General features: G+C 42.3%; 1 protein-coding gene across 4 annotated transcripts in view; it reads right to left on the minus strand.

The window, feature by feature from the left end:
• CAMSAP2 (calmodulin regulated spectrin associated protein family member 2) overlaps nucleotides 1-4,510 on the minus strand; it is a 79,362-nt gene extending 74,852 nt beyond the window's left edge. For 2 of the 4 annotated variants that reach the window (XM_084527628.1, XM_084527627.1), the window contains exon 1: nucleotides 4,189-4,509. In XM_084527628.1, coding sequence (XP_084383754.1) covers nucleotides 4,189-4,327 — 139 coding nt within the window. In that variant the 5' untranslated portion in view covers nucleotides 4,328-4,509. Of the gene's footprint in view, nucleotides 1-4,188 lie in introns of all 4 variants that reach the window. The other 2 variants (XM_084527626.1, XM_084527629.1) reach the window with 2 other exon arrangements.
• Between the last annotated feature and the right edge of the window lie 8,784 nt (nucleotides 4,511-13,294).

Genomic DNA, 13,294 nt, shown 5'->3' on the forward strand with positions numbered 1-13,294 from the left:
TAGGTGGCAAATTGGATGTTGAAAGCCACACGGACTATTCTGTTTTGACTGCAGAAAACACTCAAACTGAGGTTTAGCGCAAGCACTCAGACCTGTGCAGCTTTTATTTAGCTTCAGTCCTGTCAAAAAGAACCATGCTAAGTCAGTGAAATTTATTACTGTGGCAGCATAACATGTTGTGTGGATAGCAGAAAAGCAAGAGGTTTAGCTTGACTTTAAAATTGTTCCCATAATATTCTCAGAATCATAAATATCAGAGAGAGTCTTAACTTAGAAACTAAAAATTGGATGCAAAGCTGGCTGAAAAAAAGAGATATTCAAAAAATATCCAGAGGTTCCCTACCAAATTGGAAGAATGTATGGTTCAAGGTTCAAGAATGAGAGCTTTCATTCACACTGGCCAAGGTTCTAGAGAACTGATTCCAAGCTCCAAAGGGATTAAAAGCATTTTGGAAAACAAAATTATAATTCAAGATGATTTTGATTAGTGGAAGAAGTGGTTTGGAAATAGGATGCGGTTATATAAGTATAGCTGCAAAGCAGGAACCTACAACCACACGATTACAAGATGGGAACAACTGAGTAGGCAGTAGTTCTGCAGCGAAAGATATGGAGCGATAGTGAATCACAAATTGTATGAGTCAACAATTCTAGGCTGATGCAAAAATGACAAACATATTCTAGTGAATAAAAGAGAATATTATAGGTTGGAAAGATGAGGTAATTTTTTTCAAATCTACCCTGTAAATTTGGCAAGGGCTTAGCTGGACAATTAGATCTAGGTTCGTGTACAGCATTCACGCTGAACAGGATCACAGAAGACATGATGAAGAGGAAAAAAAGAATCCAGAAAAGCTTGACTTAAAATGAATTTGAAAAAAGCTTGTTTTGTCTAAACTGCAGAACAGAGAGGAGATGATGTCTTTATTATGAGAAAGGTGTTATAAAGAGGTAAGGCGTCCACAGTCCTCACATCCACCAGCAATAAAACAAGGAAGTAATGGATTTACAATGTGGCAAGAAGCACCAAGATTATTATACTCTTCCAAGATCTAGAGATATATAAGGATTCAAACTGACTACCAGACATACAATGGAATCTCTGTAATTACAGACTAAAAACAAAACAAAAAAAGAACCCAGGCTAAACAAACATCAGGAATAATGTATATTTAGCTCAGCCTATCTTCAGGATGCTGGACAGAAGAGCTTTTCCAGCTACATCTTCTGTGACTACAGTAGAGTGAGAAGACAAAACCTCACACTTGAAAATGATGACATTCACTTTTGTTGTTTGAGAAAAAAAGGATACAGAGCAAAACACCAAGACCTTTTAAAAATTATTCTTGTTAATTAGATTCTTTTAAATAAGATTAGTAATTATTATTATATTTCAAGTCAAAACATATAATATCATCAACACAATTCAAGCACTCCTTTGGAAAGCAGTTTTTCTATACTCAAATAGTTAACTCCCAGCATTGGGAGCTAATGCTGAAATTGAGTGCTTGCAGATTTCATTTCTAAGGTGAAACATTGCCCCTCAGTTACTGCTAGCTGTGTCACTAAAATCATCACAAAATGTTATCACAAAATGTTTAATCTATCCTGCACTAACATGAAGACGCTTTTTGCAAAACAAAACAAGAACCATCAAGATACAAAACCCTAGACTGTCAATACATAAATATGAATACTGTCTTCAGTCAGTATTTCTTAAAAAAAAATCTTCCTATAAAATATTCTTCAAACAAGATGCCTTCAAGATGTTAGTGTACTTACTCTTATAAAGACAGCTTACCAGCAAGACAACTTACTTTGACTTGGCTATGTTGTCAGCCAGACTGTTCTCACAGCTTCACGGATAACAACACACAATCGGTCTCTGGTTTTCGATGCAGATAACAATCATCAACCACCAAAAGTCACTGCTACGTCTTAATGGATGCTCCATATTCCAGAATTCTTCTTTAAGAGAATTCTCTTCACAATTCCTACTCAAGCTTTACCCAACAATTTTGACTGTACTTCAAAATGCTTTTAGGAATGCAAAACATGCCCACTGGAGCTGAAAGATGTACCCATCTGACATATAAAGATATGGACTTCTCCAGTGGATCACAGCAACTTCTGTCTTTCATTAATCCAAGTGAACAGCAATCATTTCTTGCAGAGAGGGTGGGGAAAAATCCTTCACTTCCCCCACCCACTCAAGGAATTCCAGTATTTCAAGGATTAAAAAAAGAAATAAAATGTGGCCTCTGTAAGCACTCTAATAATCCTCTGTAATTCCTTTGTATGAATGCATATAGTGATAGCTGGCAGGAGACGTGGCTGAGGTTGTGATCTAGTCTGAAGAACTAAAACAAATAGTTTAAAAAATCCAATCCTGTCAAACTTCCTTCCTTCTTGGAAGAGGTGAAGGTCAGTTCTTCTGTTTCTCTCCAAGCATAAAGGAAGCGTTTGTATTGCAGACATGTAAGTCTCGTGTACCGTTTGTCCCTGCTTTAGACAGGAACTCTGAAGCTACTAGTGATATTAACCAGATAGAGGAACCGTGAGAATAGAAACACTACAAGTGCATTTGTTTAGCTCTCCTCTTACCAGTTAGGTTATGGAATTATTTAGGGGGCAACAGGAGTGATCACCTCCTCTAATGATGTCTCATTTGTGTGTCTCTGAACCACCACAGTAACAAGGAGCACAAGAACCTGTTTTGGATCACGCTTTCCATAAAGTGTTAACTGACAAGTACCCAGGAGGTTGCTTTACACATCCAATAACAACTCCACCAACGTGAACCAAGACATTTCAACCACAGCCTGAGAATGTGTCCAACTCCAATAGAAAAAGCTTTTCAGGTTAGAATGCTGGGTTATGCAATTGCACAAGCACTGTGCACCCGACACCCCACAAATACAGCCTATAAAGCCGAGCTACTCAAAAAGATCATCATCTCTCAACACCTAGGAACAAGGACTTGAAGAATTATCACTAGTACTATTTCCCTCTTACGCCTGCAAAGCTGATAAAGCCTTATACAAAAGCATTATGTACCTCCTCAGTTTTACAAAGGAAAGTAAGGAATACTTACTGGCAAGTTTTTATAATGGAAAAACATCAAAGTACTGTTTTCATTTCTCATGTGATGAATATGCATTTCATTTCAGTAGTCACTGACCTTAGCAAAATTTCACTGGGTTCAAACACTTTGAAAGCAGCTTTTTGGAAGCCCCGTGTCAAATATCATTGGTTCCCAGGGGCATCATAATGGCACACCTTTAACCCTGGTGAAGTATGTGAAACAATGCTCTGGCCTTAAATGCAAAAGCCACAAAATTCCAAAAGGAGGGACCTTTTCCTGTTATTCTACACAGGAGAGGGGTAAAAATATAGACTGCGAACATTTAGCTCACCTTTCAAAGAAAACCCCTGTTTTTAAATCATAGAAAACCAGACGATTAATATACTACAGCTATAAAAACAAACAACAACAACAACAAAACCACCCAGCCTGGTAAGTTTTCAAGATGCCTTCCTCAGAAGACCTCTGCAGCCTGGTGTTCCTCAGCGCCTGACAGCATTTCAAGGATAGGATAATAGCTCTGGTATTCCTCAAGGCCCGGGATTTCGGAGACCCAGAAGTGTCGCCTCTCGGAGGCATTACAATCAGCTCTATTTACACTCGGACAAGGAAAGCCTGCTGTACTCTGCAGGCCAAAACCCGGCATTAAACGCTTTTCCCCCAAATCCTTCTTATTGCTTAACCACTCAAATGGCTACAGACTCCTGGCACACACGTCAAAACTGCAGCGCACGTCCATTTCCATCGCTAACCCTCAATTCAGCTCTCCAACACCCAAACACAGGCTTGTTTTGCTGGCTTGTTTGTTTTTTTTTTTTTTTTTTTAATTTATTTTTGGCCTTTTAGAAGCGTGACCCCGGGAAAAAAAAATAAGACAAACCACGATTTGTAGAGTTCAAATCCTAGAATAAAATTGCATTGGCTGTAAAATACAGGAAAATACTGAAGGAGGCGGCGGTGCTGAGGAGGCCAGAAGGTGATGAGGGGAACAAGAAACCCCCCAGGACCGAGCTGCCTCCTGCCGCCCCTCGGCAGCTGCTGGGGAGCGGAGCCACCAGGCAGGAACCAGCATCAAAGGCCGGGAAGGAGCCGACGCCACCTACCTGTCCCAAAGGCTTTGGCCACCAGCCAGGCGAGATTACAGGCGATTTTGGCTCGGGAGAAATCATAATGGTCGAAGGGCTTGATGGCGGGCACGATGAAAGTCTTCCTCATCTCCTTGGCGTCCGCGGCATCCCCCATCTTCCTGCAGGACCCCTGGCGGCTCCCAACTTACATGGTTGATCCTCCTCCTCCTCCTCCTCCTCCTCCTCCTCCTGCAGGAGCAGCCGAGGGCGCGGAGCCCAGCTGGCCGTGCCGGGCTAACGCCGCCTTCCTCCGCGCAGGAATGTGGCAGAGCCCGAGCGTCCCCTTCCTCCTCCTCCTCCTCCTCCTCCTCCTCGCTCTTTGTCTCGCTTCCCTCACGCCACCGCCCCCCCCAAAACCGGCCGCCAGCCCCCGGCTCGGCCCCGACAGCCGCCGGCCGGGCCCTGCCCGGCCCCGAGATGTCAAATCGCCGGCTGAGCGGCCCCCGCCCCACAAAACGCAGCGACCCGCAGCGAGCCGGGAGCGGGGCCGGCCGCCCCCCGCCGCCCCTCAGCCGGGCGCTGCCGCTGCCGCCGCCGCCCGCCGCCCTCGGCCCCCCGCCCGCCGCCGCCGCTGCGGCTGCCGCCCGCCCGCCGCTGCCGCACTGGCCGGGCGAGGCGCCGTGCGCAGGCGCTGCCACCTCCCCGCCGGGGCGGGGCGGGAGGGCGCTGGGCCCGGGCCGAGGGCCCCGGGGGCGGTGAGGGACCGGGACCCCCTCAGCGACCCCCTCAGCGACCCCCTCAGGGACCCCGTGAGGGGTGTGTGGGGATCCCGCCCGAGTCCTCCCTCCGGGTCCGGCCCGCTGAGGTGACCCCGAGCGTCTCCTGCTCTGTGCAGCCGTTTCGCCTGACTGGAAACTTATTTTTTTTTATTATTATTTTTTTTTTTCGCAGAGGTTTTCCGTGAAGGGAGCTGCCCCGAGCAAGAATAAGCTCGCCCGCTCGCCCCCATGCCCGCCCGGCAGCAGCTTTATATTCCCCAGCTGAATGTGGAGGGGAGGCTCTAGGTGCAGCCTGGGCACGGGGCGGTAAGGCTTTCAGGGGGTATTTTATAGAAATTATCACCTCGTTACTTCTAAAAAGGACTTGAAATGGACCAGGACACAGGGCTTGGCGTGGTTCCGCGGCCAGCCCTGCTGCTAGCGCTGGTGATACCAGGCTGTCATTAGGAGGCCGTGCTGTGCTCCCCAGCTTCAGTGCCAGCAGTCTGTAGTTACAGCAGTGAGCACATAAATGAAGGGGTTGGGGAGGCCAGCGTGTGAGGAGGCTGCTGCTGACACATGCTCTCTGGGACGGGATTCCCAGGCTGTCATGCATACCGCTCATAAGTGCTGCACAGCCAGCTACACAACAAGGGCTTGCTGTTTGCAGTATGCAGCAGGAGGCAGGGAAGGAGAAAAGTTTAGAAATCCCTTTCTTAGCACACATATGGCTGAAATTCCCAGATCCTCCCCAGCAGGAAGAGGAATAAGAACAAATTAAAATATAGGTGTGACTCAGGAACATGTTCTGCATTCAGAAGGAGTACATACTTAGCTTTCAACAACTAAAGTTACACCTGTACTTGTGTGTTTTCCTGAATTAGTTGTGTTTTTTTTTTTTTTTTGTTTTTTTTTTTTAATATACTTTGAAACTAAGTAACATATAAGACACTTAAAATTATTTTACCTGATATGGATTTTTTACATTGTTTCTGGAAAGCCTGTTTAATCCCTCCTGTATATATAACAACAAACACCTGGAATTCAGGAACTTTAAAACCTCAAATGATTAGACCTAAAACAAGTTCCTATGTTCCAAGTCACTTGCTTCTTGTATGACTAAGAAAATACCTAAAAGTTAGGTTGACTTACAGGAAGACATGTTTATGAAAATTCTAAGGCCATCATTTAGGTATGATGGGTATGGGTCCACTGTAAAAGGTCACAAGATTTTAAAAGCCCCAGAAGAATTTTTGGAAAAGGTGGGCTGTGGTAAGTTTAATAAAAATGTTTTTAGCTTGCTTTTAGAAGTGAACAAGTGGATATGAAGTCTGTGTAAGTGGAAAAGACCACCACCACTGGTTGCTCATGCCAGTTCTTCTGCTTTTGCAAACGTGCCAGATGTGATCTTGCTTACTGCATTGTCAAAGATAACAACAGTCAACATGGAAAACGATTAAAATTTAATTGTCCAGAGGAGATAAGCAGAAAAACTGAGCAAGGACTCATCCCCTTCTGCTTTGTTCCTGTCTATTCATCTCAAAATGTTTTAAATAGTGATAATCTCTTCTGTACACAATCTTTTTGTTGCAAAGTATTTTATACTTTAAAGTTTATTCCAAGTGGAAATGCGAAGCATTAAGAAATAAAACCAGCAGCTCCCAGATGTCTTTTCCTTCTTTTTCCCTTCCATTGCTCACCTTCCCTCTCCCCTGCATTAGAAACCCATTTGCCCAGTTTTATTCTGAAATTATATCATAGACCTGATTCTTCACTGTCACGTGCCTGGTCACACACCCAGCAGTTGTACCGAGCCTGTAGCCAGTGTCAGGCACCAGGAACAGATCTGACCATGAAGCTATGAATAATGGTTTGGATGATGGCTGTTGCTAATAGTCTTAACCTTGGGAGATAGTGGAACGAACCTTGACTAACAATGATGTATCTTGGTTTTCTCACTTGTGTCAAGATTTCACAGGGCTTCTGAAGAAGCTGTGTCTAGAGTACATGTCCTTAGTCTAAATTAGGGCTAGCACTAGAGTAGGGAATGTTCAGGCTGGAATAAGATCTAATGCATATATATGTATATATTTTTAATAATACTGTGTGATAACAGTGAAGTAAAATGTTTTAATTGACAATACCAACCAGCAACAGCTGCTTTAAACTACTGTAGTAGGGAAAATCCACAAACAGCAGTTTATGGAAAGTTTTCTAGCCTGTAGTACCTTAGTCCTGATGTTGGAAAAAGGCTAGGAAGAACACCGTGGGGATATTATCTTTAATTACTACTATGAAATTTGCCTACGTAAGATGCTCCCATTTATTTTTCTTAGCTCTTCTAGAGGTTACAGCACTCGTGACAGAAAGGGCAGCAGCTGAGGGGTGAGGTGTGCCCTGTAGCCCCTGGTGAAGAGGCAGCGTGACCAGATTGATGTGATGCTGCCAGGCTGGCAATGTGCAGATGAAAGACCAGTCACATCCTGCTGCAATCCTTAGAAGTGTGCTTGTTGACTTTAGCAGGCTCTGGGTTGGATGTACATGTATGAGACTGAGCAAGCAGTCTATAAAGGATTCACTGATAGATACTACAATGTAAGGATGATGTCTGAAATTGAATCTCTGGTATGTGGATATATATGTTATATGATATGTTGTATATCGCTGGACATCAGGAAGAGGCTTTTCACCAAGAGGGTGGTTGCACACTGGAACAGGCTCCCCAGGGAAGTGGTCACTGCACCGAGCCTGTCTGAATTTAAGAAGAGATTGGACTTTGCACTTAGTCACGTGGTCTGAACTTTTGGGTAGACCTGTGCGGTGCCAGGAGTCGGACTTGATGATCCTTATGGGTCCTTTCCAACTCGAGATATTCTATGATTCTATGATATGCCAGCCTTTAAATCTTACTGTTACAGTATTTTTTTTAATACTTTTTCATAAGTGATGATAAGACCAGTAAAAGCGTGAGAGTTAGGAAAGTATATTTTTTTAATAGGTGTTGCTAAATGCAAGTGATTGTCTGAATAATTAAACTTCGGTGTCATTACAGAAATGTACGTGTATGTATGCAGTTTCTGCAAGGTAGGAGTTTTCTCAGGGCATGATTTTGGAGGGGAGTGTGCTCTTCCTGTTTCAGGATGATACAAAAGTGCAGGAACAGTTAAGTATTTTTCATGTTTCAACTTCTGTTAATTTGCAATCAGAAATGAAAACTTTCAGCTTGCTTGATACTTACAATGTGTTGGTTTGTCTCCCGTTGTCCTTTTTGCTCTGCTTACTTTTGTGTCTTTTCCAAGATTTTTTTGTTTGTTGGTTTACATCTGTTTTTCCCATTGGCAGCTTTCACGTCCTGCCCATCTCCTGGAATTGTACTTGTGCCAGGGGTTTTTCGATGACTTCTCTTTCTGGGCACTGTGTAGTACTCCCTAATTCCACTGTTCTCTTCTTAACGTTCCAATACCATCAGGGTGTGTGTGCAGAGAGAGAATACTACTGTTTCCCCTACTATAACTGATGTTTTTTATTGGAAACCTATGGAATAGATCCTGCCCTCTTTCAGTAAGAGAGATCTATTTCCTTTATGGCCATCTAGGTGTCTGAACTGTTTTCTGAGGAAAATCCTAAGTGTGATTTTACAAATGTTACCTTTAAAGACTAGAGCTAGCTTAGCTGCACTGTAAAATAAATTTTATAATGGGCAATGTAATTAAAAAACACATTGTAGAAAAATAAAATGCAGTGTTATTACCATAATGACAGCTGTTAGGTAAAGCTCTATTTGTACTCTAGTTCAGAGGAAAATGGATGTGTCTCTAGTTTTTGAATTGTGTATTCAGGTCTAAGAAGTTTAAAGCAGTTAGCAAGACTTTTTTACCAAGTGTGAATGAGAGCAAGTACTAAATTGTGCGCTTTTTCCTGTTGAATTATCCTGAACTATACTGAAGTGATTGGATGTTTTGTTTTTCATTCTGCTTCTGTACGTGAAGAAAGTTTTCAGTGCTCAAAAGAGGTAATTTGTTGGAAGCATATGCGTGTTTGTTGGTGGAGCATGAATAGACTTTAGTTTTCCATCTTTTGGTCCTGCTTTCAGTTTTCCTTGAAGCCTGTGTGTGTCTGAGTGAAACCAGCAGCAAATACTAGAGAATGGCTCTGTTAGAATGGGAAAATTTAATTGCAACAGAATTATGTTTTTAGAAGGCATGGTAGTGAAGGTGGATGAAGAGGAAAGCAAGAGAATAACATAGAACTACCTGAAGAAGTTTTTTTATTCTATTTATCTACTTCAAAACATCATTATCTAATCCACTGAATTTTTAGGCAGTTTCTAAGTTTCCCTTAACTTCCAGAGAGGTTGCATGTTATTGAGGATTTTTTAAAGATTTTGTTAGGAAAGAAGTACAAATAGCTGGAATGCTTTTTGAAAAGTGGCTGCGGAAAGTGTGCTTCACAAAGAGTTGTGCTGTGTCCATTCATTGGTATATTGTGACCCTCGCTGTTCCTGGAGATTTTGGTTATGCACACATGGGAAGGTCATCACAATTTGAGTGCACATAATTCTACTTCATTTAGTTCTCTTCTGCCATCTTTTTAATTTGTTTATAATATTTTCTGAGTAGCTTTAAAGAAGTATACTTTAGAGTTAATTTGGAAACGTTTTCAATGTACGAAACTGTATAGGATGTCTAAGCCTCATGTAGAACAACTTGATTTAAATAGTCTCCTATTTCAATATATATTAGAAACATGGAAAGAGCAACAATTACTTTAATGGTCGCCCTAAACTAAATGTATGTGTTTACATTTATATTTAGTAATAAATACTAGGCTCCAACAAAGATTTTTAAGGTTAATTGTATGTGTAGTTCCCATTTGAAATCACTGCCACTACAGACGTGATTAAATTTAAGTCTGTATATAATTGGCTTTCTGGGTTAAAGGTGTCATGCAGAATATTTGTTCTTGAAGAAATAACCCGGATGATTTCTTTCTTCTACAGAGTCTCAAAAGAGAAATTAACTACAAAAGATTTATGCATCTGTCTGGTTGTTCTGTCCTCTACTTGTTTAGTCTTCACTGCTCTGGTTAACCTTCACATAATCACTTAGCCTACCACCCAACAGTTCGGGGTACTTACATCCCCATCTGTTATACGTGGGATGCTTTACCTACTCTGGTGTGACAGCTTTTCCAGCATTTAATATCCTCCACTTTGTTTCCAGCAGGTTGAAAAACTGCTAAGTGGATTGGATGGTTACTTTTCTATTAGCTGTTTATTCAGCAAGAAGGCATGTAAAGAGTTCCTCTGTTATGTCAGCACCTTTCACACCACTGTTTAAGGTTAGAATTTTATTTTTTTTTTAATACCATCTGTAACGGTTTCCTGTAACTTCGCTGTTTTCTTGAAGGCTTCTGTATAATTTCGCTTTTCCCTCTGTCATTTCCCTGTACCCATCCAGCAGTGTGCAGCCCCCTGCATCTTTAAGCCCCTCCAGTCATATGACTCCAGTATTACATTTGGTCTGTTTGTTTGGTTGGTGAGTGACTATCTATTGCTAAACGATTCATAAAGAGCGTTTTGTTATTATGTGAATAACTGTAATGTTAAAGAGATTTTTACTTCACCTTTACTATAACACCTATAGAAATTTATTGGAAATGGATAGAATTACAACTTTTTGCTGCAGATCTATTTGACCAGTTAACATAAACATGTAAATATCATAGTCCATTACTGCAGACGCTAATCTGGGTGCTCTCCTGCTGAAACAAATGTTGATCCTAATAGGATTCTCCTCATTTAAGAATTGCACAATTTAATTCTCTGCCCATTCTGTTAATGTCAGTAATGATGCTTCTTGACAGCTTCTTAAAAGCTGTGTGTGAATACTGCCCTATATTGTGTGTGGATATTACCATACAGTCACCATATATTACCATATCTTCATTTACTGATGTTATGAAGTGGAGCCCATTTCTTTAGGATGACTTCAGCTGACTATATGCTTAACTGCAGACTCTCATCAACTGCTCCACCCCAGTACCTATCAACTAGCTCTTTCTCAGCTGCCCTAAAGCAACCAGAGGCCGGGTTGCTCTGCTGCCATACAGTATACACAGCTGTGGTGAAGCACAAGGCATTCTCTTGGCTCTTACCTGGGCAGGGCAGGGAGCAGCCATGGTTCCACTGTTAGCACTGAGTATGGAAGTGGCAGTCGAAATCAAGGGTGCCAGAATCGGAGCCATCTCTTTGTAGTACCCAGTGTAGTTGAATGAGGATGAAGGAAGGCTGAAACTTCCTCTTTAAGGGAATATGTGAGCCCGGGTTGTGATGGTCATTGCCCTGCACACAGTTAAGCCAGACAAAGAACATCTGGGGCTCTTAGTTCTGCACAGTTCTTCATAATCCCGCATAATACAGGCTTTGTCTTAACAGCCACAGTACAGTCCTTACAGCTGACAATTTACTAAATGAGGGAAGATGCAGCCAGGGTAAGAGCATGCCTGTAGGCATTGCATTGAATCAAGGGGATGGTTATGTGAAGCAACAGAAGTAACCCCTGGAGATTTTGTACAAGAAAGTGGAGATGATGGGGTATATATCTGTAAGTTTCTCTTTGGTCTGGCAAATTTTGTCTGTGGCAAGCTCTTCCCTGCTGTATTTTCTGTTCTTAACATAAAGGAAGCAATTGCCTGACTGGAGAATGTAAGGTAGCAGGAGAGATACCATTGCAATGAACCCCTGCGTTGATGCAGGTCCAGCTTGTTCAGTTGAGTGAGCAGTTTGCTATGCATAGGGCGTCTGTTGGGATTGGGTACTTAAGGCTCTGTCTCAGCTGGAAGTGTTTTCTTTTAGGATCGGGAAGAGCAGTAAGTTGTGGTCACCAGAAGAGAGACACTGGGAAGCAAAAACTGGCTTAGTAAGAAAGTGTATGCGAAGTAGAGAGCACAGTGTCGTATTTTCTTCCCTTTTACCACCAAGGCTTTAAGTGTTTTTTTGCTGGTATAATTAGCAAAACTATTTGTCTTCTTTGAGGGAAGAGATGAATTGGAGGTGGGATATTGAAGCACAAAGAGATGAAAAATAAGAATTATAAATACTATTTTTGTTGTATTGTGTTGTAGAAGCTCTAGTCAGAGGCCAGGATGTCACAGTGCAGAACAAAGTGATGAACTATGTTAGTTCAGAGTCAGAATAATAATGTTTTAGGTAGCAAGCAGTAGCAAATAAGGCTTTGATATTATTATATTGCTCTGATTTCATTACTTGAGTCCCACAGAAATACCCTCGCTGCTGCTGGAGAGCAGGTTTCCTGTGTATCAGCAGAAGATTAAGAGCCATCTGCATGGAGATGCTGTGTGTCTGCACTTCTGCTGGCTCTTTAATCATTGAAGACACACTGTCATGCTTCCCAGGGCCAACACCCTCTTATAACCACTGCCTACCTTTGCAGCTTCTTGCAGAACAGACGGTGTTGGTAACACAGAAGCCTTTTCTCTACCTTATGTTTTTTGCTCCCAGTCCCACTGATCTGGTAGGAGCTCTTTGTTCTTACTTGTCTCTTGTCTGTCTAGCCACACTTTTTCCTTGTTCAGGTTGTATAGTGCAGCAATGCTCTATTTTCAAGTATTTAAATCACTAATGTCAAGGGGAGATGTTTCCCTGCAGCTTTAGTTTACTCTGAAGCTGAATGGAATGAGAATGAGAGCCATGACTTAACTCCTCGTCATTTCACACAGGCTACTTGGGACCGGTGAAGCATGTCTCTGGCCTTTCTCCTTACATATCCAGCATGTTTGGCTGAATTGCAAATATTGTCAGCAGAATTGCTGTTTCATAGGCTTACTTAGTATTAATTTGTGCTTAACTGCAAGGCAGGCAGAGATATTCTGGGGGCCAACATGCTCTAGGCATCCCCCCCACCTTCTCTCCAAGGAAAAAAGAAATTAGCCTAGAGAGCAGAAACATTTCTGTGCTCCTTTTGTCTGTTGGTATTTTCTGGCCCTGTTCCTTCCAGTATTTCCTTTGAAATGATCTCACCAGATATATCCAGAACATACCAATTGATTGGTATATTTTGATTCTCTCTCTTAGTTTTTAATTGCTGGGAGGTTTCTTCCTCTTGGGCATGAGCCTAAGCCACCACCTTTCCACAGCTCTTTTCAGTGCTTGGGCAACTGTCCTAGCCTTCTTGCTTCTTGATACCTCACCATTGCCTGAAAGAGAGCTTCTTTAGCATGGGCTTTGGCCTCTTGTGTCTGAAATCTAATTTCTGTGTATCTTGCTAGTTGCCACTGAAAACAATATTGCTGTGGCAAGAAACTGTACAGAATGACCTTGTCCTAATGGGTTGTGTGCCAGAAAAGAAAGCTGGAGCAGTGAA

The sequence above is a fragment of the Aythya ferina genome, assembly GCF_964211825.1.
Source record: "Aythya ferina genome assembly, chromosome: 8".
Taxonomy (NCBI): Eukaryota; Metazoa; Chordata; class Aves; order Anseriformes; family Anatidae; genus Aythya; species Aythya ferina.